The sequence below is a fragment of the Gavialis gangeticus genome, unplaced genomic scaffold (genome assembly GCF_001723915.1).
Source record: "Gavialis gangeticus isolate Ggan-Ray unplaced genomic scaffold, GavGan_comp1, whole genome shotgun sequence".
In the NCBI taxonomy this organism is placed as follows: domain Eukaryota; kingdom Metazoa; phylum Chordata; order Crocodylia; family Gavialidae; genus Gavialis; species Gavialis gangeticus.
In genome coordinates, this window is record NW_017729025.1 from 77,648,824 (window position 1) to 77,672,011 (window position 23,188).

At 41.3% G+C, this 23,188-nt stretch overlaps 1 protein-coding gene across 1 annotated transcript in view; it reads left to right on the forward strand.

The window, feature by feature from the left end:
* Window positions 1-23,188, forward strand: part of RYR3 (ryanodine receptor 3) — a 666,405-nt gene that overhangs the window by 517,565 nt on the left and 125,652 nt on the right. The window contains exons 62-64 of the mRNA XM_019518966.1: window positions 934-994; window positions 3,578-3,816; window positions 7,213-7,294. Coding sequence (XP_019374511.1) covers window positions 934-994; window positions 3,578-3,816; window positions 7,213-7,294 — 382 coding nt within the window. The remainder of the gene's footprint in view (window positions 1-933; window positions 995-3,577; window positions 3,817-7,212; window positions 7,295-23,188) is intronic.

A 23,188-nucleotide genomic window follows, 5' to 3' on the forward strand; every position in this document is an offset into this window, starting at 1 on the left:
TTTTTTTTTTTTTTTTTTGCCCTGCCTAGATTAATCATGAGAAAAATGGTCTGTGGCAGAAAATAAGTGATTTATGAGTTCATTGTTTTAAACTTTTCAAAGTATGTGTATGCTACATGTGTACAAAATTCTACCCTCTGATACATGTTCCATGTTTGGTAAAGTCAATGGGAACAATAAATATGCACCTGAAATTAAAATTTGAAAAAATATATGAACTGTTATACTGTAGCAGGTAATTAGCAACTCTTAGAGTGGGGGTTGACTTCCAGGTTCTATTTGAATCTCCTTTTTTCAGTTTATCCAGGACTTTCACTAAAAAAAATTGCTGAAAACCTCAATGTGTAGCATCACCCAAAGTTTATTTCATAGACATTAGGGTTGCAAGGGACCTCGGAAGATCGAGTCCAGCCCCCAAAACTGAATCGGTCCAGGTCAGAACATGTATAGAAACAGGCCTGAGAGACAAAATTTATACATAAATCATGCTCTAAGTTCTCCACAAAGTGACTAGAATTTTTAATACGATCTCACCTTTGTTTAGCGCCTATGAAAACATCATCTCCAATGACTAGACTGTCCTCTTTTTAATTTTTTTAGCATCTTTTTTACTACTCTCGGCATCCATAAAGTTTTAAACAAAAAGAATGGGAACTGGAAAAGACCAAACAAAATGAAGGAGAAAAAAATGGTACATTGTGGAACAGAGAATGCTCCCGGTTCATTTTATGCAATCTGAAAGAGACACATGGAGATAAAGTGGGGGAAAATATAATCCTTAACTTCTAAAAGATCTTCAGAGCAGGGGGCATTTCAGGCGTTTCCAATTACACATCAGTTTCATAGATTTACAATTATAACATAATGTGTATGTTTGTATATTTTTATTGTAAATGTTTTCTGTCACAATATTTCCTTTTTTTTTAATAACAGGAAGTGATGCAACAACAGTGGTTAGCTGCCTGCATATATTAGCTCAGTCACTGGATACACGGTAAGTTTAGGAAATTTTTACTTTATTTCAATGCTAGTTACAATATACAGTTGTCATGGAGCTCTTCAAAGAACACTTTTTTGCAGTTGGATTGATATTTCTGAAAACTTACATTTTTCATCCACCCTAATGATGTTGATTCTAAAGAGTAATTGTTATGGCCTGTGAATTCTAAGGTCCATATTTGCTAGTGTAGTTGGGAACACTGCTTAAAAATCTAAGTGAACAAGCTGTAACTTCAGAATTTCAATTACTCATACCCATAAACCTTAGGCAGGTTTAAAAGAATTCTAGATATGTATTAAGTAAGGTTTTAAACTGTCTATTAGCATACTAAAATAAGTAAAATGTAACTCAGTCTGACCTGTTATTATAAACCACATCACACTCAGAACTATACGTATTTTTTAGACTACAACTCACCCATGAAGGCATAGATAAGGGACTGAAATATCTTTTATATAAGCTAATGAATACTTGTTAATATAAGCTAGGATTCACACACTACTGTTGTTATTTTTATCGGCCTCCTATTAGTTCTAGCACCCCTTGCATCATTTTCATGCTATCTATATTTTCAGGGCCCCTGGGAGACATTACACTTAGAATGGGAACTGGATTGACATGATTAACCAATTAATCACATTTTAAGTAGTAAATTGGTCACAGATTAATGCAATTAGTTGCATGATAAAACAAGAAAAAAGCCACAAAGTTATTACAGAAAATGTGTGTGATAACTTTGTGGCTGGTTCCCATCACACCTTAAATTGTACATGTGACCAGGCTGATCAGGGCTCCCAGCCTTGGGAACACATGTGAGCCCTTGACTCGGATATACTCGCATAGTTGGAAACCCCATGAGTAGACTGGCTTCCTACTTGCTGGTGTGAGGAGAGCCCAGGATCTTAACAAATCTTAATCCTGGGCTCTCCTGATACCAGCAATATGGTGTGATGGGGATCTGATCCCTGCCATGCATGTGTAGCATGGTTGTTGGGATTGTGTATCAGATCCCATGGTGCCTTTAACTGAACATCTGCCAGGGGTCCAGGACTTTTCACTCCAAAGGCAACAAACCTGTTAAAAAGTTTAATTAACTGTACTATTTGTGGCATTGAAAATATAGGGAATCCAAGTCCAACTATAAGGTAGGGGGAAAAACTTATTTCTGGAGATGTTCTTTTTAAGCTTCATCTAAAAAATGATAACCTGGATATTTTATTTAAAAATAATTTAATTAGTTATCATTTTTCTTGTTTTGCCTTACTCCCATACTTCAGGCTGAACATTAGGAAAAACTTCTTTACAGCTAGGGTGTCCAAACTATGGAACAAGCTCCCCCCAGAGGTTGTGCAATCATCTACCCTAGAGGTCTTCAAGAGAAGACTGGACAGTCACCTGGCTGAGGTCATCTGACCCCAGATGTCTTTCCTGTTCTTGCAGGGGGCTGGACCCAATGATCCTTCGGGGTCCCTTCCAGCCCTATGATTCTATGATTCATGTTATTTACTGTTAAAAAACTGTCATTGCATGATGGAAGAGACTGAGTACATTTCTTACTTACCATACAAGCATATAGCAAAGCTTAATTAGCAAAACACTTTAATTCAAAAATAAAAACATTATAGAAATTCAGAATGTTATAGCAACATTGAAAAATGCTTTTTAAAGAAGGTGTTCATTAACTTTAGAAACCCTGACTGAAAATTATGTACAGAAACTTTTCTTAAACTATTTTTATTAAATTTTTATGTTTTTTATTCCCCCCTCCCCCCCAATTTCAAGTGGTCTAGTGGAAAGAGCACTGGGCTGGAAAGATAACATTGCCAGCTCTGTGACTCATCTACTGTGTTAATTTAATTGATGTCTGCTGTAATTGGCTTGCATCATGGAAACAGCATGCAGAATAGATCAGCAGCAACTTGAAGACGGAGGCCATGGACTAATACAGTGCTGACTTTGTGGTCTGTCCCTTTTAGTTGAGGACATCTTGATTAGAGGCACAAATGGAATCCTAACTAAACGCTTAATTGTTTCATAATTGTCTACTGCTGCAAAATCATTTAAGTTGTTGACATGCCCAATATACTAATTCAAGTAATTGTCCTTCAGTTCACAGTTTAGAAGTTCTTCAGTATATATTTTGGGAACTCCAAAGTCTAATTAGAGATAGATACAAGTAACCAACAAGTCAGGGCCAGACTGTATCCCACCAATTAGGTGTGTAAGTGGATTTGTATGCATCACTGCAATTCTATTCCACTCTGCTCAAGTCCCTGAAAAACTGTTAATGTAAAATTGGGTGGATCCTCCTCCTCCTCCTCGCATCTTTTTTGTGACTCACTTTTAAGTGTTAGGTGATAGTGTGCTACCAATGTACATGCATTAATAGATTTTTCAGGGACTTGAGCAAAGTGAAATAGAATAGCAATTAAGTATCTAAGTTCACTTCTCCACCAAATAGGTAGAATAGAATCTGTCTTCTAAATATTTCTGTTTATGAAATATATATTGGCAATTGATGGAGTATTGAATTAAAGCTTTTTTTGTTTTGTTTTTCTTCCTCATATTATTTTGTAGAACTGTCATGAAATCAGGCTCTGAGTTGGTTAAAGCTGGACTACGGGCATTCTTTGAAAATGCAGCTGAAGATTTGGAAAAGACTTCAGAAAACCTTAAACTTGGAAAATTTACTCATTCTCGAACACAAATTAAAGGTGTCTCACAGAATATCAACTATACTACTGTAGCACTGTTACCAATACTGACATCCATGTTTGAACATATTGCTCAACATCACTTTGGTGCTGATTTACTTTGTAAGTCCTCTCTTTTTCCATTTATTTTCAGTAGTTAATTCTGTTATAACAACATGTACTGTTTTATTAGTGAATGCATTGAGCCAAATTTGCTTCTTAATTTTCTGATACAGAGGTAGAATAACTATGGCCTATGGAACCTATTTATCTGGCCTGTGGAGACAGGGGCCCTGACTCAGACAGGGGTGAAGCAGCAGTGGCACTGCAGGGAGGAGCAGTAGCTTTGGCTCTAGTTCCAGCTCCAGTAAGGGTTGCAGAGACCCAGGTGGAAGAAACCTGTGCTCAGAGCTGAGCCTATTAAAGTGCCCCCCTCCACTCCAGAATCTTGCTGATCCCAATCCAGTATGTTTCCAGCATCAAACCTGGAATTACTTCTATGGGATTTCTTTCTTTCTATTGGCTTTTCTTTCATTTTAAAAAGTTTTCCTTGGATGTGTACAGTGTCGCAGAAGTCAGTGAACACTGTATCCATTTGGCTTTCTGAGAATAGCACTTATTAATCTAGAGTGTGAGAATTTCCTTTATGCCTTATATAAAATTAAGAGGGATAGAAATTTTCATTGCATTCTTTTATGTTGTTGGAATAAAATGTGTCAAAGCTCTTAGGCCAAGAATATGGTGCTGTTTTACCCTTTCATGGCTGGGGGATGGGGTGGGGAGGGGAGAATCTAGAAAATGAAAATTCAGTGGCTTAAATTTTTAAAAATTAAAATGTTTTGAAGATGAAAATAGGAATTTTCATCTGTATTTTAAAAGTGCTGTTAGCAAGGAAAAGTAATTCTATTCATTGTAAAGGATCAATTTGAGGTTCAGTAATGGCATATTTACTCAAATATAAGTCAAGGTTTACCCCTGCCACAGTCAGCATGGGGGAAAAATCTTTCACCTTACATTCACGTACAAGGAAACCTTATCAAATAAATTGTCTGTCATTAAACTGCTGCCAAAAGCAGCTTTTGCTTAGTAATGGAAACCAACTATTAAGTTGATTTAAATGCAGCTAACATTGAGCATGACTACAAACAACTTTTTTCCAATATTGGGCAAATAAGGATAGGTTATTGCAGGCTATAATAATAAGATGTATGGTAGTTCCCATTGCACTCAGCCCCCCTCACCACTGATGCTTTTTCAAGTTATGGTGAGCCACTACACTGAATATATTTAGACTTCCTCTTCACCCCCACAGCTGAGGTGTGCCTTTTTCCCCTATTTCCAATGATTTCTGTTTCTCCACCAGCCTCAAATGCCTTGCAAATGTCACCAAATGGGGACCAAAACAGTTCATCCAGAATTCTTCTGCCACCCCCTCTCTCTGCCTGTCACATACGATTAATGTGGCCCCACCCTCCATGAAAACCTGGTTTCAGTCATGAGGTGGAGTCAAATTAGCATATTGATCCTTTGTGGGTGGTATCTGGAGTACACACTCTGGGCAGGCTAACTGCTGTGGGTTTCCCCCATGTGCAAAACTCAACTGCACATTTTTGTTGATAATGGTGGATGGCATATGTGTTTACCCCTGCCTTTCTTCTTGGTCTTTTGGTTAGAAGAAAGCAAGAATAGGAGGCAACTGAACACCAGGGCCACTGGACCTGGGGCTTAAACATTGGATCCTTGCCATGGATTTGGGGAGTATCCGAATCCCCAGACTGATGGGTCTGGGAGGGAGGATACTTGCCCAGTGGTAGAGCCACACAGATTTGAAAAATTGAGCTCTGCTCAGTTGAAAATTGGAACTTGCCTATTGGGCTTTGTGGTACAGAATTTGTAATTGATTTGCACCTTGAGACAGAATAAAAGCAAAATGCTATATATGTGGGTAGAAAATACAAAAGTGCTCCTTAAAACTGTGTTTATGGATTACCTATGCAAAAACTTGCATGAGTTTTAAAAAAGGTAAAATGCATCAATTCTGAATGAACTAAGTCTATGGGATCCATAATAATTTGCAAATTACTATGAGCATGTTTATTTCAGTGTCAGGTTTTCAAATTTGCTCTTTACTTCCATATGCTCGGGGGGGAGCAGGGCCTAACAATAACAAGGAGCAGGAGGGGCTGCAGGGGAATGAAGTTGGAGGGGCAGAGGACAAAGGGGCCATCTGACTTGCTCAGATTTATTTTACCTGTTGTAGCAGTAGGAGGGTTCAAAATCAAAGCAAATGTCCAATAATTATATTCTATACCTGGAAAATTTCAACAAATTTATAAATTTTCCATATATAAATACTAAGCATTGGGGGTTGTCTTATATTCAAGGCCATCTCTCCCTAAATCTACAAGGCTTTGAGTTAGTATCCTACAACTGATGCAAGTGGACTGCTGTGGTTTAACTTGAAATTGATAATCAATTTTAATTAATTTAAATATTTTGATAAATGCTAATGTTTAACTGTCTTTTAAGTTTTGGTGTCTGCAAAGAATGCTAGATATGCATCAGCAAAATTAAAATAAATAAATAATATATGTTTCCAATATTGCCAGCCCAGAAATTAGGGCTGTGCAAAGCTTCAGTTGCTGATTCAATTCAATGGAAATTCGGCCCAATTCAGTGGCCAAATCTCCAAATCCAAATCAAATTGGGAGACCTTTTAATCTCTCTGAATCGAATCAGAACTCTTTGAATCAATTCATAAAGATTCAGTGATTCAGACATAGAAACAGCTTTAAATGTTTTTCTATATACCTGTAGGGACCAGGTGGCTGGTCAACGTTGCGTTGCTGGAGTGGATGGAGCATCCCACAGGAGCACAGGGGGTGCTCCCCAGCATGCATGGCAGCAGACCCAAAAGTGGACCAGAAACACTTCTGGGTCTGCCAGGGAACATAGGGGGCACACAGGGTTCACCCACAGCTGATCGCCAAGCTGGGGATGGGTGCGGGGGCCCCCCATGCACTCTCCAGCGGAAGTACTTCCGGTCCACTTCCAGGTTCACCACCGAGCATGCGGGGGTGGGGGGGGCTGCATTCTTGTGGGATGCTCCATCTGCCCCAGCATCGCACCATTCATGAGCTGTGCCTGATACCTCGAGGTATGTAGAAAAAACATTTAAAGCTGTGTCTATGGCCGAATCACTGATTCTCTGAATCAGCATCAAATCTTCACTTTCAGATTTGGCTGAATTGAATCAGGGACAGTGATCCAAATCCATGAATCAAATCGCTGTCCCCAATTCAGGCCAAATACGAATCGAATATGGCCCATTTCGCACACCCCTACCAAAAATATTTTGTAGAACATTATGAGAATTTCATTCATCATTTGATCAGTCATTGTTTGGTCAGATTGTATAAATGAACAAAAATATATACTATTTTTTCTTTTTTTTTTTAAAGTAGACTGTATATGAATGTTTCATAGCATTATGCAAACTTTTTTTTTTCTTCCTTTCAGTGGGTGATGTTCAAGTTTCATGCTACAGAATTCTTTGTAGTCTATATTCCCTTGGGACTGGAAAGAACATCTATGTAGAAAGGTATTGAATGAAAGGATATGTTGCATTTCAGAAACTGTGACACATATTACTTACTGTATATCTATCCAAATGGAGGTGTTTCAATTTAAAATCTTATTTAAGTTTAACAGTGATTTTTAGCAGAAGTAGCAAAATGTTTTGAAAAGTAATAGGGGAGAGAAGTTTGCTTGCGTAAGAGTAATGTAGTTGGATGGCCCAGGAATTACGCAAGAGTGAAGGCTTTCTTTTGTTGATAGCTTTGATGGGACCAACTGTGTGGTTAGGACAGTGTTAGACAACCTTTTCAAATGCAAAATTCCTTGTTTTTTGCAGGAAGTAATGCCACATTTTTGTTGTTTTGTATCAACACAACAATAAATCACTGTGAGTCATTTATGCATCCCTCTCTATAGGAATATAGGAATTGCTGTGTTTTATTACACATAGTCCATCTATTTCAGCATTCTGTTTCTCTCAATGGCTAAAAACAGCTGCTTTAGAGAAGTTTCAAAAAAACATGATGTGGTGATTTATGTAAATTGTGAATGTTTCTTGCTAGCTCCCATCACTTTAGTATTGGGTTATTCCTTGTTCAGATCATTCCAAATCAAGTTCTGGAATTCTGTTTCCCTTTGTGTGTTTATGTAACAGGTTTTTAGCCATGTTATGAGCATATATAGCGCTTAAATGCAGGCAATGATTCTGTTTCCCAGCAGTGTGGACATGTGTGTGCAGCATATACTAAGTATGTTCAGTAGGCTGTAAAGTAGCTGGGCACATACGCTTCTACGTTTGTGGCCATTGTAAACACATACTGACATCTAAGCCAGATAAGACTAGAAACTAATTTCTAACAGATATTAGACTGCAAGAGAGGAGGAGAGGAGGGTAGGGTACTTGAGACCTGAGTCCTAGTAACCCCTCACTAAGAGGAGGTTTGAACCTACAATTGTTTCCAGCACAGTTATCTAACCACCATGCAACAGATTAGGCATTAGCTACACTTCCTCTCTGGAGCAACTTTTGACATTGGCTCCCTAGGCATTCAAGGAAAAAAGACTAGGAAAAAGAGTCAGAGAAATTAATGGGCCGGAAACTTCCACATGGCTCTGTCCATTTTATCCAATGGCTATTAAATACAAGTGGCTCAGTTTCAAAAGGAGCACCAGAGATTGGTTTCAATAATGCCTGACTTGTAATGTGGTGGTTGGATCACTATGCTGGGAAGTGAGGCAGATGCAGATCCAAATCCCCTTTAGGCAAAAGGGTTTACAACTGATGTCCCCTAACCCCTTGTCTCTGAGCAAAAGATGGAAGGGCCCACTTGCCCTACCCGGCAATATTTTTTTCTGGAACTTGCATGCATATGTAGGCACCTACATGCGTAGTTTAAATGTGCAGGATTATGCATCCAGAGCACAAAGTGGGAGCCAAAAACAGACAGGTAAATAGCCAGAAAACAACTAGTTGGAATCTGAAAAGGAAACAAAATTATCTCAGGCAACTATGGACTTACTGGTTCTGATTAGTTATCTCCTCAGTAGCCTTTATTCAAATAAATGCCTTAGAAATTGCTTCTTTTACTCTTTAGTAATCTGGTTCTTTTATGGGTCTTCAGACGAGTCTGTTTAGTTCTTATGAATCAAAATAATAGTTTTGTTTGTTTTTCCTAACTTTGGCTATGTGCTCTTGAATTCTTTATCTTATTTGGGTGGGGTGGTGTTCCCTGAATAATTTATGCAGGGGTGTAACAGGGCAGTTCTACGTCTTGGGTAGTTTGATGAATGGGCAGAGCTGCCAGCAACAGCAGTATGGCCAGCTGCAGCAGCAGGCATTTTTATTTCCCTACCAGAGGCAGTGCTCAGCAGTGTGACCTTAATCACCCTCACTCAGTTACAGTACTGAATTACTGCACTGCTTTTCTTTTGCCTCAGTTGGGTTAGATTGCTCTTTACCAAAGTTTATCTGTTTGCCTAGTTTAATATTTTCATTTTTATAATAGAGCTGTATTAGTATTTACTCACTTGGCTTACTGCTTTCTTCCTTATTTAAGGTTACGCAGAACTCTAGAATACTAGTTTCAGAGATGATACCTTTTATTAGACCAAGTAAGAAATCCCCCCAAAATTATCATATTTAAAGGTATGCATTAGGGCTCTACAAAGCAGCTGTTTCATTTTGGTTTCATGTTCAGCTGTTTCAGAGGACAGTGATTCATTTCAGTGTTTTGGATCACTGTTCCATTTTGATTTGGCCAAATTTTTTCAGAATTTCAACAGTGTTTCAGCACTGATTCAGAGATTCGAATTGGCCAGGGAGAGACAGGCACAGCTGGGTGGCTGCAGGTTCTCTTGCAGCTCCTCCAGCTGTGCCTGCCTCTCTCCAGGTGGAGGGAGCCATGGGAGAAGCCCCCATAGCTGCCCTGCCTGGCTCCATCCCCCACCCAGCCTCAGTCTTCTGGCACCAAAAAAAAAGAAAAGCCCTGCACTTACTGGCTGTAGCAACAGCAATCAGGGCCTCTGAGGGCTCATAGCAGAGCCCCCCCCCCCCCCAATGCAACGCAGGGCAGCAGGAATCAGACCCCCCAGCACCCGCAAGGCAGCTTGTCCACAGATTGGGTGCAGTGCAAGGCTGAGTGCTGTCTTGGAGTTCGGGCCACTGGGGCTGAGTGGTGCTGGGCTGCAACTGACTGCTGGAGCCATCCGAGCTCCCAGACAGCTCACAGTGCCCTGCTGAGCCACCCATGTGATGTTACAACTGTGGCATAGGTGCCATGCAAGAGGGACAATCCTTGCTGCCCCCCACTGCCCCGCATTGCATGGGGGGGCTCTGCCATGAGCCCCTAGATGCCCTTATCACTCTTGCTACAGCCTGTGAGTTCAGGGCTTTTTTTGTTTTTGTTTTTAAAGTGCCAGGAGGCTGGGGCTGGGCAGGGCAGCCATGGGGGCTTCTCCTGCAGTTCCCACAACCTGGGGAGAGGCAGGCACAGCCAGAGGAGTAGAGATAGCAGAGCCCTGTGGGGCAGTGGGGGGCAGCGGAGATCGCCCTCACCCCCACACACTTGGCACCCACTCTGCAGCTGTCACATCACGCAGGTGCAACACAGCTCAGCAGAGTGCCACACACTGTCTGGGAGCTGCAGTGTCTCCAGCTGTCAAGCGGAACCCGGCAGCACTCAGCCCCAATGGCTCCAGCTCCCAGATAGCAAGCAGCACCCTGCCAAGCCACACTGCACCCATGCCATGGGGCAGCTGCCACATGGGTGCCAAGTGTGAAGAGCAATCCCTGCTGTTCCCCACTGCCCCATGCAGCATGGGGGGGGAGGCTCTGCCATGAGACATCAGAGGCCCTGATTGCTGCTGCTGCTGCTGCAGCCAGTGAGTGTTTGGTTTTTAGGGGTTTTTTTAAGTGCCAGAAGGCTGGGGCCAGGCGCGGGATGGGGCTGGGCAGGGCAACCATGGAGGTTTCTCTTGCAGCTCCTCCAACTGTGCCTGCCTGCACAAGTGGGGGGAGCCACAAGAGAAGCCCCTATGGTTGCACTGCCTGGCCCCATCCCCTGCCTGGCCCCAGCCTCCCGGCACTTTAAAAGGAGGGCTTCAGGGCTGTCCTGGACTCTTCCCAGGGGCCAATCTGAAACATTCCAACACATCTGAAATATCTCTGAAATGTTTAGGATGGTTTCGTTTTGTTTCAGAGATGTTTTGGAGGCTTCTGCTGCATTTTGGATTTGGTGTTTTGGGTTCCAAAATGGGCCAAACACCTCCAAAATGAAACAGCTGCCAAAATTTTGCACAGCCCTAGTATACATGCCTTCTGGCAGTTTCCTAGGGTGGAATTTAATAGCCTCCATGATAACTGTAAGGGTATTTCCCAACTCTTGACAGTAGTGGGGTTTTTTATTAAGTTACCTCTTTTTGTAAATGTGCCCTGTTTTTCTTCCAAAGTAAAGCAAAAGCATAATAGCTTTTTAAAATATTTTATCTATATGGCACTCATTCTTTAATTACATTTTTCCTTCTTAAATTAGAAGAAAGCATTTATAATAAAATACAGTTGGAATTCTAACTTTATCTGAATCTTGCATCAAACTTTTTATTATAAATATTCTCTGAATGATAATTCTGATATTTATATATTATGTCTGCCATCACAAGGACAGTCTAATTTGAATGGACAGGATATAAGCACAACTATTAACAATATACAGCTGGAATGCTTTTTTTATATTTATGTGTGTTCTGTTTCTGCCATATCCATTTCTGCCCTGGCAATAAAGCTACCATAAACTTTTACTTTACAAAATGATTTTATGTTAACATTATCCTCATTTTCCCTTTATTTCTGTTTTGTTACATTTCTGTATAACTTTTGTATGAAGCATTCAGCAGAAACGAAAACTGATAAAAAGAAGTGAACCAAAGCTTTTCAATGAAATATAAGGTATTATGGGCAGTGACCTCAGTTGATAGACAGGTTTTTTTATTGTATTCTGTGACAAATCAATAGAAAAATATCAAGGATACTTTAAAAAGAAAGGCCAGTTGCTCTTATACAACCCATTGCACTACAGTTTCTGAGGTAACTTTCAAGGATGAATCACCATTAAGTTTTGAAGTAGAATATTCTGTCATGCAACTTGTTGTATAAATACTCAGCAAAGCATAAATACCTTTCCTAGCATTTTACAGTTGTCTAAGAATTTTTATTACAAATAACATTTAAAAATACCCACCTCTCCTTTGTTCTAAAAAATAAAACAGAGAAGACAGAAGTTACATTTGTATAAATTGCTATGCAAACGGCACCTGAATCCAGATACAATACAACTGATCTGCATTTGAAAGACCAGAAACAATGTTAACGTCCTTGACTTTAGATGACAAAACTAGGAAAACTGTGATCATATTGCACTGGCCTGATTTTTTTTTTTTTTTTTTTTTAATATAGTTGTTACTGTTCAGTGAGATGAAACAGCACTGTTTTATTCAGCCATTGTCTATATATATTTAAAAAGGAAATTCTTTGCACCTATTCCTCTTAAATTCTGTTTTATTAATATCTGCTACCAATTTTTGTCACTACCCTTTTAAGTCAATAAACAGTTTATTGCAACAAATCTTCCTATTTGCAGAAGCAACAAGAAGCTCCTTTCTTGAATGTTTGTCCATATTCATATTTCACTGTTAATAAGTGCGTGCACACAGTTGGTTGAGCCAGTGGTCCTTCTAGACAGAAATGTCCACTGAAGTGGCACATGTGCCCTTCAGATCCTCACATTTCCAGCCACAAACACAAAGGGGCAGAACTGTCCTAACCAAGCTGCAGTTCCTGCTCAATGCCTGTCACAGGTTTGAGAATCTTTCGGTTCCTGATTGGTTACAAGTCAACAGAGCTAACTAATCCAGGCACAGCAGCATACTAATGTAGCCATACTGCTGCTAATTTTATTAATTATTAAAGTTCTATATGCCACTCTCCCTTAAAGAGGCTCATGTGGCTTGCAATCAGAAATGTAAATCATAGATAAAAATAGAAAATAATATATAATAGATGGGGCAATTATTTTAAGTGGAGGGCCACTTACTGAGTTTTAGCAAGCTGTCAAGGGCCACAAGGGTAGCCCCACACCTTGACAAGTGCCCCACCCCGGTAACTATCTTGGGACTGGAAGTCCCGCCTCCTAACCACTGACCTTTGCCACCAGAAGTCCCTCTCACTGACCCCAGAAGTGCTCCTTTCAGCAAGGTGTTTCCCATCTGGAAACCAGAAAAATACCAAATTATATTCTAAAAATCAAACATCTATTACAACATTCATTATCTTGATTTCAAAAAATATTTTTGTCCTCATTTACATGTGTCTGTATAGTGTACATAGAGGTGATTGTATAATAGCTTAAAATGAAGAGGAGATTGTATAATAGCTTCAAATGAAGTCTTACCCTTGTATATCATGGGGGGTATGGGTGGGTGGGTATAGATTTGTTGGGGGCTGTGGGTGTGTGGGTATGTGGAGTGTGGGGGAGGGTGTAGGTATGGGTGTAAATGTGGGGCTTGTGTGTATGTGGGGTGAGGGACATAGCCCCCACCAGTGCTCCTCCAAGCCTGGGCTCCATGCTCCTGGCCCAGGGGCACTGGTATGGGCCCTGTGCTCCCACTTGCCACCACTTCCCCCTCCCATCTGCCACCTCTGACCTTCCCTGCCACTCCTGCCCACTGCTCACCACTTAGCACCATGTCCCAGCTCCATGACTGAGACTGCAGGATGCATTAGAAGCCGGACTGGCCCCATTGGCACTGCATGGAGCTAGCCAAGCATCACAGGGGCCAAGCTGGTTCCTGCTGAGTCCTGTGACCTGGTGTTGCAGCTGGGAACTACGTGGTGCTGAAGCGATGGGCAGAGGGGTGGAGAGGAACAACAGCAGCAGTGGGTAGGAAAGCAGGGAAATGGTGGTGGCAGGCAGGTGTAAGTGGCAGCAGGTGCATGGGAGCACAGCAGCAGCTGGGTGGGAGCATGGGCCCTGCACCAGCGCACTGGGGCCAGCACCATTGGGGGCCCATAGTGCGACTGCACAGGTGTGGGGCCCAGGCCAGCAGGAGCTTTATGAAGCTGTGCTGGCTCCCCCCTCTCCCTGTTGGCACAGCCCAGCCTGGATTCATAGAGCTCCTGCTGCCCTACTCTGGGCCCCCACCAGTGCTGGCCCCAGTGCACCAGTGCAGACCCTGCAGTCCCACCCAGCTGTCACCACACGCTTGCTCACTGCCACTCTGCTGCTGCCTGCCACCACTATTTTGCCACTTCCCTGCCCACTGCCATTCCTCTCCACCCCCCGACCCCATCCACTGCTGTGGCACCACATGTTTCCCAGATGCAGCACCAGGATCACAGGAACTGGCTCGACCTGGCCCTGAGGACTGGGACGATTGTCCACAGTCCTCCCCTGCCTCCCCCCACTTGTTATCTGAATTTCCCTCTCCAGCAGAGTGAGGCAGGAAAAGCCCCAGGGTACCAGGCCACAAGCCTCTGCTAGACAGAAGCTTCCAGATGGGGGTGGGGCAGAACTAGGTGGGTTTTGCTGCTGTGGCTTCTTGGTCCTCCTGCTGGCTCCCCCTGGGTCCTACTACCCCTGGTGCCTTGTCATCTTTGACAAGCAGCCAGGGGCAGATAAATATTAATTTTCTAAATTTTTTAGGGGCTCCATGGGCCAGATGCAGGCCATAGACTGTATTTTGCCTGCCCCTGTAATAAACCAAATTCCCTAGAGAATGACCCCAAACTTAGCCAGCCTGCTCAGATAAAAAGATCTTACAACACTTCCACAAGAAGTTAGTTCATGCAGAACTAGCTTGGATATCTCTGCCTGGTGTTAAGTTTTCCCCAGCAGATTCCAGTATCTCAGCTAACACATTCACAGGGGTGTATCTGGTATGCTTCTGCCATGTTGGCATACTTTTTATTGTTTATAAGTGTTCTGTTAACAGTTTTTAGTGAAATTAGCAATACTTTAATTAAAACTTTTTCCACTTCTTCCTACAGGATCCTTTTACATTTTAGTTTTGTATTTATTTTCTTCCAAATATGGTTTCAGTACTGGACAGTTGAATGTCTGACGACAAATCTCTGGACTTCAAGAATTTCTTATGCTTTATGGCCTTCCTTCTCCTAAACATCAACTGAACAAAGTATTTATTTTGCCTCAAGGAAGGTGCATCCTTGACCATTGTGATATTTGCAGGTCCTCCCCCCCCAAAAAAGACTCAGATGGTATCAGGAGTGGCCTACCAAGTTTCTGCATCTACTTTTGTTATTGAGATAGCTAGTTACCACAGAATTTGATAAAGCTAGTAGAGATGTTCTTCCAAGGACATGGAGCTGAAGCATCTTGATCTCTTCAGCATAAGGTCATAGTCAACATCAAGCCTGCAGATGAAAATTTCAAATCATCAAGCAGTGCTGTAAATTATGATTATATAAACTAATGTGCCACACTGTGTTTGATTGATAAATTGGCAACAAAGCACAGAGATGAATTTAAGTTCTTTTTAGCAGAAGGTCAATAAGCCTTGAAAACTTCTCTGCAGATTGCTCTAGATACAGATGATACAGCCTCGGGGGCAATGACAAGTGCTGTCACTATGCATTTATCTTGATACCTTCCTCTACCCTCTCTAAGAAATAAAAAGCAGTAGAAAATTTACTATTTGAAGGGCTGCAATTAATATTACAATAAAACACCTCAAAGAGGCAAGAGGGGCACTAACATCCTGTACCCAGCCCAAAATATACCAAAGGCAACCTGCAAGATGCCAATTTAGTCACCACCACCTTCAAGGAAAAGGCAAATACTCTCCCAGGAAAGCTGCCATTTCTTTTCACCAGATTCTTCCTTCCTTCACTGAATAGCATGGGCTTTTTTCTGCCCAAAACTATAACCTCCTTATCTACCTTTCATTTCAGATCCTCCTGATTTTTTCTTCTTTGGTGTTTGACCATCACTTAGCTCATTCTACCTTCCCTGGTTCACCATAGCTTCAGACTAATAAATATTAGACATCTTTGGAGATGGGGTAATTCCTTTCTTTATTCTTTCCTTTCCCTCTCTCCTAATTCCTGTCCAGGCACCCCTTCCTATGAGAGTGTATAACACCAAGATGGTGCAGTCTTTTTATCTCTGTGTGGTAGTGCTGATACCACATCAAAAGAGCAAAATATTTCCTCATTCCAAAGAGTTTTGTCCCTTTTTAAATCACAAAGACCAATGGCAGCCTAATACCTCTGCAGCTATCCTTCCCACTTTAGATATGAAAGGTTAGCATGCTGCTTTTAACCAACTAAATGCAGCCTCCCACATTGCTATTTTCTCCTGGCCCATCATCTGGTGCACAGAGCTGGAATTTGGTGGAGGCAGATATTAATCGGTGCAGTTCCCAGAGGGTATAGGCAGATATAACCTTTAGACCATTTTAAATGTGGTTTAAACTGCAAGTGTCCAGATGTACAAGCCAATTTAGAATGGTTTCAACTTCCTGGAATATTTCAAAAGTATACCAAGATAATCAGATATTATTTTGAACCAGCCCTCCTTTAACCAGCTCAGTGTTATATTTGAATACCAAACTTTCCATGACTAGCGTCTGGTCACTCCTCCAGACAACCCACACTGCACTGCTCCCCACTGCTCCTGCCCCAGCCTCTTATGGCAACTGGCTTCTTTGGCACGCATCCAGAACTCTACTGCCCAAACCTATATGACTGAGTCCAAGCAGTCCAGTTTACTGGCCAAGCGGCCATCATATAATCATGCTTGTGTGCATCCCATGGAAGGTTCTCAAATCTCTAATTAGAAGGAAAGATCCAAGGATTGTATGTAAAGCCATACTCCTCAACCCCATTCTACCACTGAAGATTGCATTTAAAGGCCTCCACTGTAAGCAGAATCATATGGAAAGGTGATACTCTCAAAGACTATGGTCTGTTTAAGAGCAGGCCCTCTCAAACAGATCAGTATATACTGGAATTATGGGTCAACCCAAATGACCCATTAGAAGGAGACATGCAAGTTTGAACCATTTAAATGATGTCAGACAACACAAGATCCATTTTTTATCAGGACAAGCAAAGAGGATCTAGATCACCACAGTTGTGCTGGGAAGCCAATAGAACTCCACAACAAAAATTGGAATTATATTTTCAGCAACCTAACTTCCAGGTTCAGACAATGTGGTAGCAGGAAGATTAAGTGAATGATTGAACAATTATTCACAACTGGTAAATTAAACAGACTGTACTTTACAACCTAATTTAAAAAATGAAGATTCTTTATTATAGATGTATTTGAAAATTTTTGAAAAGAAAAAATATCAGCACTACTGCTCAAAAGGACCTCAGTGCTGGAACACTGATGATTTCTTCTTTGGACCTATTTCTGCATGTAAACCTATGCCCTCCTAAAACTTTTTTCATAGCAAGATGACACAACCACATTCATATAACCATCCCTATCTTAGCCAGGACAAATGTATACCATCTTTCTATAAAATTGCCAGTAACCTGACTATTCGTTCCAAATCTCCTGGCTCAGTATTAAAGTAAAGTTTATACCTGAATCTACAAGTACTCTTATCTACCAGTGTGGATGTTCAGTGTTTGACACATACAGAGAACATGTTAACAAGTTTAAGCCTTATTCATAAATATCAGAAAAGATACAATATCCACTTTCCTTTTAAAGTGAAAATCATTCTTTATCTGTTGTCACCAACATTACGTAACTTAGTTACTTTCCAAAATACAGGACATTTTAAATTACTTCTATTAACTTTATCTCTTAAGTCTTTTGCAAGTATATTTGTCTGTTATTATATCCACAATGCACTGGCCATTCTAAGGTTTCTCAATACTTTCTCAACAGTGTGACAAGTTTTGTAAGGAGAATCTCTGGGTTTTACTCTCCTTTTAGGAAATGTATCTCTTCCCAGGACTGGTACCTTGATGGATGCCTAACACAGGCCTATGCACAGAACTACAGGCCTCCATGGTTCTCTCCAAGATGGCTTTCCTCTGGAAAACTGCTTCAATTAGAAGAGCTGATGAATTCCATGTTCTGATAACAGTGTCTTCTTACAATATTTTTTAGAAAGATAAAGATGTATTGCCCCTATATGCATTTAGACTGAAGATCCTCTTCAGGGCACTATATGAGAAAATAAGGTTTGCTATGGGTAAAACTGGCTCGGTACAGTAGGTTTTGCTGTCTTTCTAGCAAAGATGAAAGGTTTTGCTTTATGTTGGAGGTAGTCAAAGAAACGTTCCATTTCTAAATTTTTTATAACTTGTTTTTAATAACTTCTCTTTGTTCCTGTAAAATGCAGTAAGAGTTTTGCCTTCCTTACTTCTTGGTCTAGGTTACTGCTGATGACAGATTCTTCTCTGGTTTGGAGATTGAAATAAGTAGGTGCTTTCTAGCTACCAGTCACACAAGATGGTATAGCAGTTCAAGGAGGGCAATTCCTTGAGCTGTTACTTTTGATTATCCACAAGAAGAGGTTTGACATGACAGTACCTTGGGGGCTGAAAGAAGTCTACAACCCTAGCTATCATATCTTAGAATTATGTCATGCTGCGTGGCAAGAGTTTCAGATTGAGGAAATGGATGTGTCAAGAAATGATAAAATACTTACAGGTGGTACCTATGAATTTGATTAACAAAATTTATTGTGACAAATAAGAGATGATTTTTTTTTTACAAGTTATGTGCCAAGAAAGACAAGAGCCTATTCATATATTCCTGTCCCTGGATTTTTTTCTCTCTCTTTTTGGTTGGCATAAAAGCATTACATTTCAGCATGCAGTAGGCTTGTGTATTGATTCAGGCCCCAAGAGTGACTGTGATGCCCTCTGGTGGCCATGAAATCCTGACCCAGCTCTAACTCTAAGATGCCCTTCCCTTCTTACTTGCCTTCCACACCTTAATATAATTGATTGGAAGGGAGGGTGCTTAATGGGTTCTTGAGCAAGCCCCAGTTCTTCTAGATGCCAGCTAGTTTTCCAGGCTCCTTCTGGTCTCCATCTGGCTCTTGTTCACTGGACCCTGATGGCCCATCAGGGCACTTCCCCAGTGCATCTAGTAGCTTTAAAGGCTAATCATGGCCTCTGACCTCCCCTACAGCCATGTTCATGCCTTGTAGATGTTACCAATTAATGACACTCGGCCCCAACCTGATGCAAGGCCACCTCAAGCCTCTCTATAGCTTTGCTGGGGCCTCAGCCTTCCTGGCCTCTTGCCCCTTTCCTCTGGCTGTGCGCTTTGCTTAGACCCACTTCCCCAGACCTAGCTTCTGGGCTTCAGCGCTTAACCAACCTGGCTCTGTCTTTGCCCTATCCTGGGCAATACACTCACTGAGCCTGTTTAGGGTCCTGGACTCCCTGTCCTTTGTCTTTCTCCTTTTTGTGCACAGGACCCTCTGGCCCTTGCAACACCCTTCCTGGGCACTGGCCCCACTAGCCCTTGCCAGGATGCTGCCCCAGCTAGGTTTCAGCATTTCTCTCTCTAGGCTTTAAACTCTCCCTCAGACCTAATCCTACTGTATGGCCTGAATCAGGGCCCCTAGGAGAGTTCTAAACACTGGCATGCATCTCGCGCCCTGTTGTAGGTTAAACCACAATGCACCCCTCAAGCACCCACCATGGCCTCCGCAAACTCCTCTTTCAGCCACTTCCAAACCACAGGTTGAATTTGTAACCAAGGTGGAAGCCTTCTGGCTATAACACAAACTAAACCCCTTCTAGGTCCAATCATAACCAATGGGTACCTGCCTCCATAACAAGGCCTTCCCTTATCCCAGGTAAAATTCCTCTACAGGGTAACAGAACTCTTTGCCTTCCTCAAGATAGCTCCAGTGCCAAATAGGAGCTCTTGACTCAGCAGCCTTCAGAGCCAGACTTTCTCCCCTGGCCCAGGTCTTGTGTTTTATATATATATATATATATATATATATGCCAGTCAGGTGATTCTCTGAGCTGCCACAGGTGTTTCCTGACTGACCTTGCTGGCTTACTGCTCCTGGCCTCTGCTCTAATGGTATCTTGTCTTCCATACAGTGCTCTAGCCCCTTGTGCTGCTTCTGCACAGCTAGTTCTGCAATAAGCACTTGTAGCAAGTACATCCCTGGGTACCTGTTCCCTGGTAGCTCATAATGGGTAGCTTTTCCTGCCTGAAGCTCTCCCTGCTGTTCTTTCACCCTTAAAGTAACAGGAGTTTTTGGCACTCTGTTGTAGCCTGTAGTGGTAGAAACATGCAAGCTTTTTAAATAAAATAAAATTCTACCTAAACAGTTATCTTAATTAGTGGTTCTTCACGGCTCTCTGAACAGGATGGTTTTGACTAAGAAACAGAAATATATAGCACAATATAAATGCAGGCAGAAGGTAAGTTGAGGTGATCCCTTACTATTTCAGAGAGGTATGAACTTTTGTAGGCAACAACCAATTATATCAGATGCTATGAAAGGACAGGGGAAGAAAGGGTCCTCCATAAAGGGCAAGGGATAGGATTGCTGAGAGTGGGTTGATAGGATCTATTTTGATGAACAAAGAATGTAACACCCTGAAGGACACTGGAGTTAGCAACTAGTTCTGGTAATGGGATAAGAATCTATAGTCCCTGATGAGACAATGGATAACAAAATCTAGTCTGTGGGTGATTTTTTGTTTTGCAATTTCACATTCAAGTTGGCTTCTAAAGTTCTTTTGGTTAAGGACAATTAGTCTGAAGTCAGCGATGGAATGTCCAGAGTGTTCTACCATAGGCTTTTTTGTATGTTTCTGGAACTGATGATATGTAGAGATTGCCCCATTTGGCCAATATAGACAGCAGAAGAGAACTACATAAAGCCAGATTTTGTATATTCTCAGGTTGCCCAAACTAGATTTTTTTTCTATCACAAGTGTCTTCTTCTGAGACTTCCCATCAGTTTCTTTTTTTCCATCCAGAGAGTTTGAGGTCATTTCTGATACTAAGATTCAAAATTTATGGAACCTTAAGCTATCTCAGCCTCTAGCCCTTTTAAGAGTTACTCATCTTTACTTGCTAGTTATTTCACAATAAAAAATGTCCACCTGACTCAATAGTGGTGTAATAGAGCTGCATACAGATTTCCTTTGACCATACTTATCAAAATAACATTTAATTACATGTAAACTTCCATAAAAAGGGGTCATAAAACTAGATACTCTTTTCATAGCTAAACCATTGCAAACACAACTTTTCTTGAGTGCATGCATTTAGTGTAGCAGAAGACTGATGGTTTAAGACAAGCTGTAATGGGGTTGAATTTTAATGGCATTTTTATCTTTATTTTTTATTAATAAGTAACAAATGCTAACAAGTACTGTTGGATACTACGTTCACTTTTTTTGAGTAATAAGTATAATCTTCTCTTTAAGTGCAGATCATTTTCTTGGTTTTGTACCTTTGAAAGGCTTGTGTACATTAATCATATTACCAGTGAGCTGCCCTTTATAGTTGTAGTAAGGAAAGGCATAAACTGTGGCTAAATATTCAGTGACCTTCATAAAATAGTATGGTTTATGGGAAAAAAAAGATTTCCAGGAGATTATTCAGTAGCTTAAAGGAACTCACTATTGCATGGAAATAGAAAATTTAAAGGAGTATGAAAAGGTTAACTTATTTGTTAATTTTGCTTATGAAAAGAATGGGTTTATTAATAGCCAGTCATCAATCTTCTGGATCATGGTGTACATATAAAAGATCTAGTCAGGTGCCTGATGAATCTGCTTGTGACTGACAAGCCCAATTCAAGAGTGACATGGCTTGGTACAAGTTTCAGTGATCCATACTGTGTCAGAGTTGGAGCCCAAGTTTACAGCAAGCTGCTTCCTTCTTTCTTACTTTGGGCACCTATACATGTGCTGGATGTCTGCTCCGATGCATGCTAATTGGCACATGTCAGAACCGACTCAATTAATTGAGTCTGCTGGAGCATGTTAATTAATGCACTCCAGCAGCCTCCATGTCACATCTATTCAGTGTCCCCACACTTCAAAATGACGGTGGAGGCACTTTAACTAAAGTTTGTTGAGCAAGCTTTAGTTCAAGCCCCCACTGCCATTTTGAAGCATTGGACGCTGAATACATGTAACACTGTGGCCGCTTTAATTAAAGTTTCTCTAATCAAAGTGCCCCACCCTCCATCCCAGAGCATGTGTATAGATGTCCTTTGCTTCCATCCTCCAGGTCAAAGCAACTTCATGTTGAACTTTCACCTAGTGCCAGATGTTCCCTCTAGATTGGATGGGATTCTGTGCACTCCTTGCAGCTTTCTAATTTGATGTTGAGTGACTACATATCATTTTTGCACACAATGTGGTACTGCCATAAAGAACAACCTTGCTTTTTAGAGCCATCTCAAATCTCACTGTACAGAATATTCTTGGGGATACAGTCTCCTCCCATTTTTCTGAAACAGCTGAGCCATCTTCCTCTTGATAGCGTTTTCTAAGTGTGTCAATTCTGTGTGCTCCAGTACCACTGTGTTCAGCATTTTGTCTTTCCACTTTATTTGCAGGATCTTGAACAGGCATTTCATGTGGAAACTCTTCAGTCTTCTGATGTGCCTAGCGTATACGGTCCATGTTTCTGAACAATAAAGCAGGGATGACAGCATGCAAGTCTCGTAGATTCCCATCTTCACTTTATTTGATAATTTGTTGTTATTCCATGCGCACTTCTGTAATAGCCCAAAATTCTTAACTGCTTTTCAGATTCTGTTAGTTCAGTCTGAAGGTCAAGATTCCTGCTAATCGTAGAACCAAAGTAACAAAATATGTCAATGATGCCAAGAGATTTATCCTCCAGAGTAATGTCAAGCATTGTTCTTCCACCCCTTGGTATGGACTCTGGAATGAATTTAGATATGGGTAACTAAAATTGCAGCCACAGAATCAGTTTTTATATATGCAGATATACTAACACACACAATTACCAGACGCATGCACAGAAGTCACTGATTGTCTACAGAAATGTGGATTTTACCTGTGGGATAAAAAGATATTAATTATTTACAAATTCATTTAGATCCTCCTGTTAAATGCTATTGTTTTTATCAATAGTTCATAGAATCAATGAGTTGGAAGGGACCTAGACAGATCATCGAGTCCGATCCCCTGCCATGGGCAGGAATGAGCACTGCAGGTGAGAGGGGTCATAAGACCCCAGCCAGGTGCCTATCCACTCTCCTTTTGAAGATTTCCAGGGAAGGTGAGAGTACCACCTCTCTGGGAAGCCTATTCCAGGCTCTGGCCACCCTTACAGTGAAGTAGTTCTTCCTAGGATCTAACCTAAATCTATCCTCCCTCAGCTTGTGGCCATTGTTTCTGGTGACTCCAAGGGGGGCC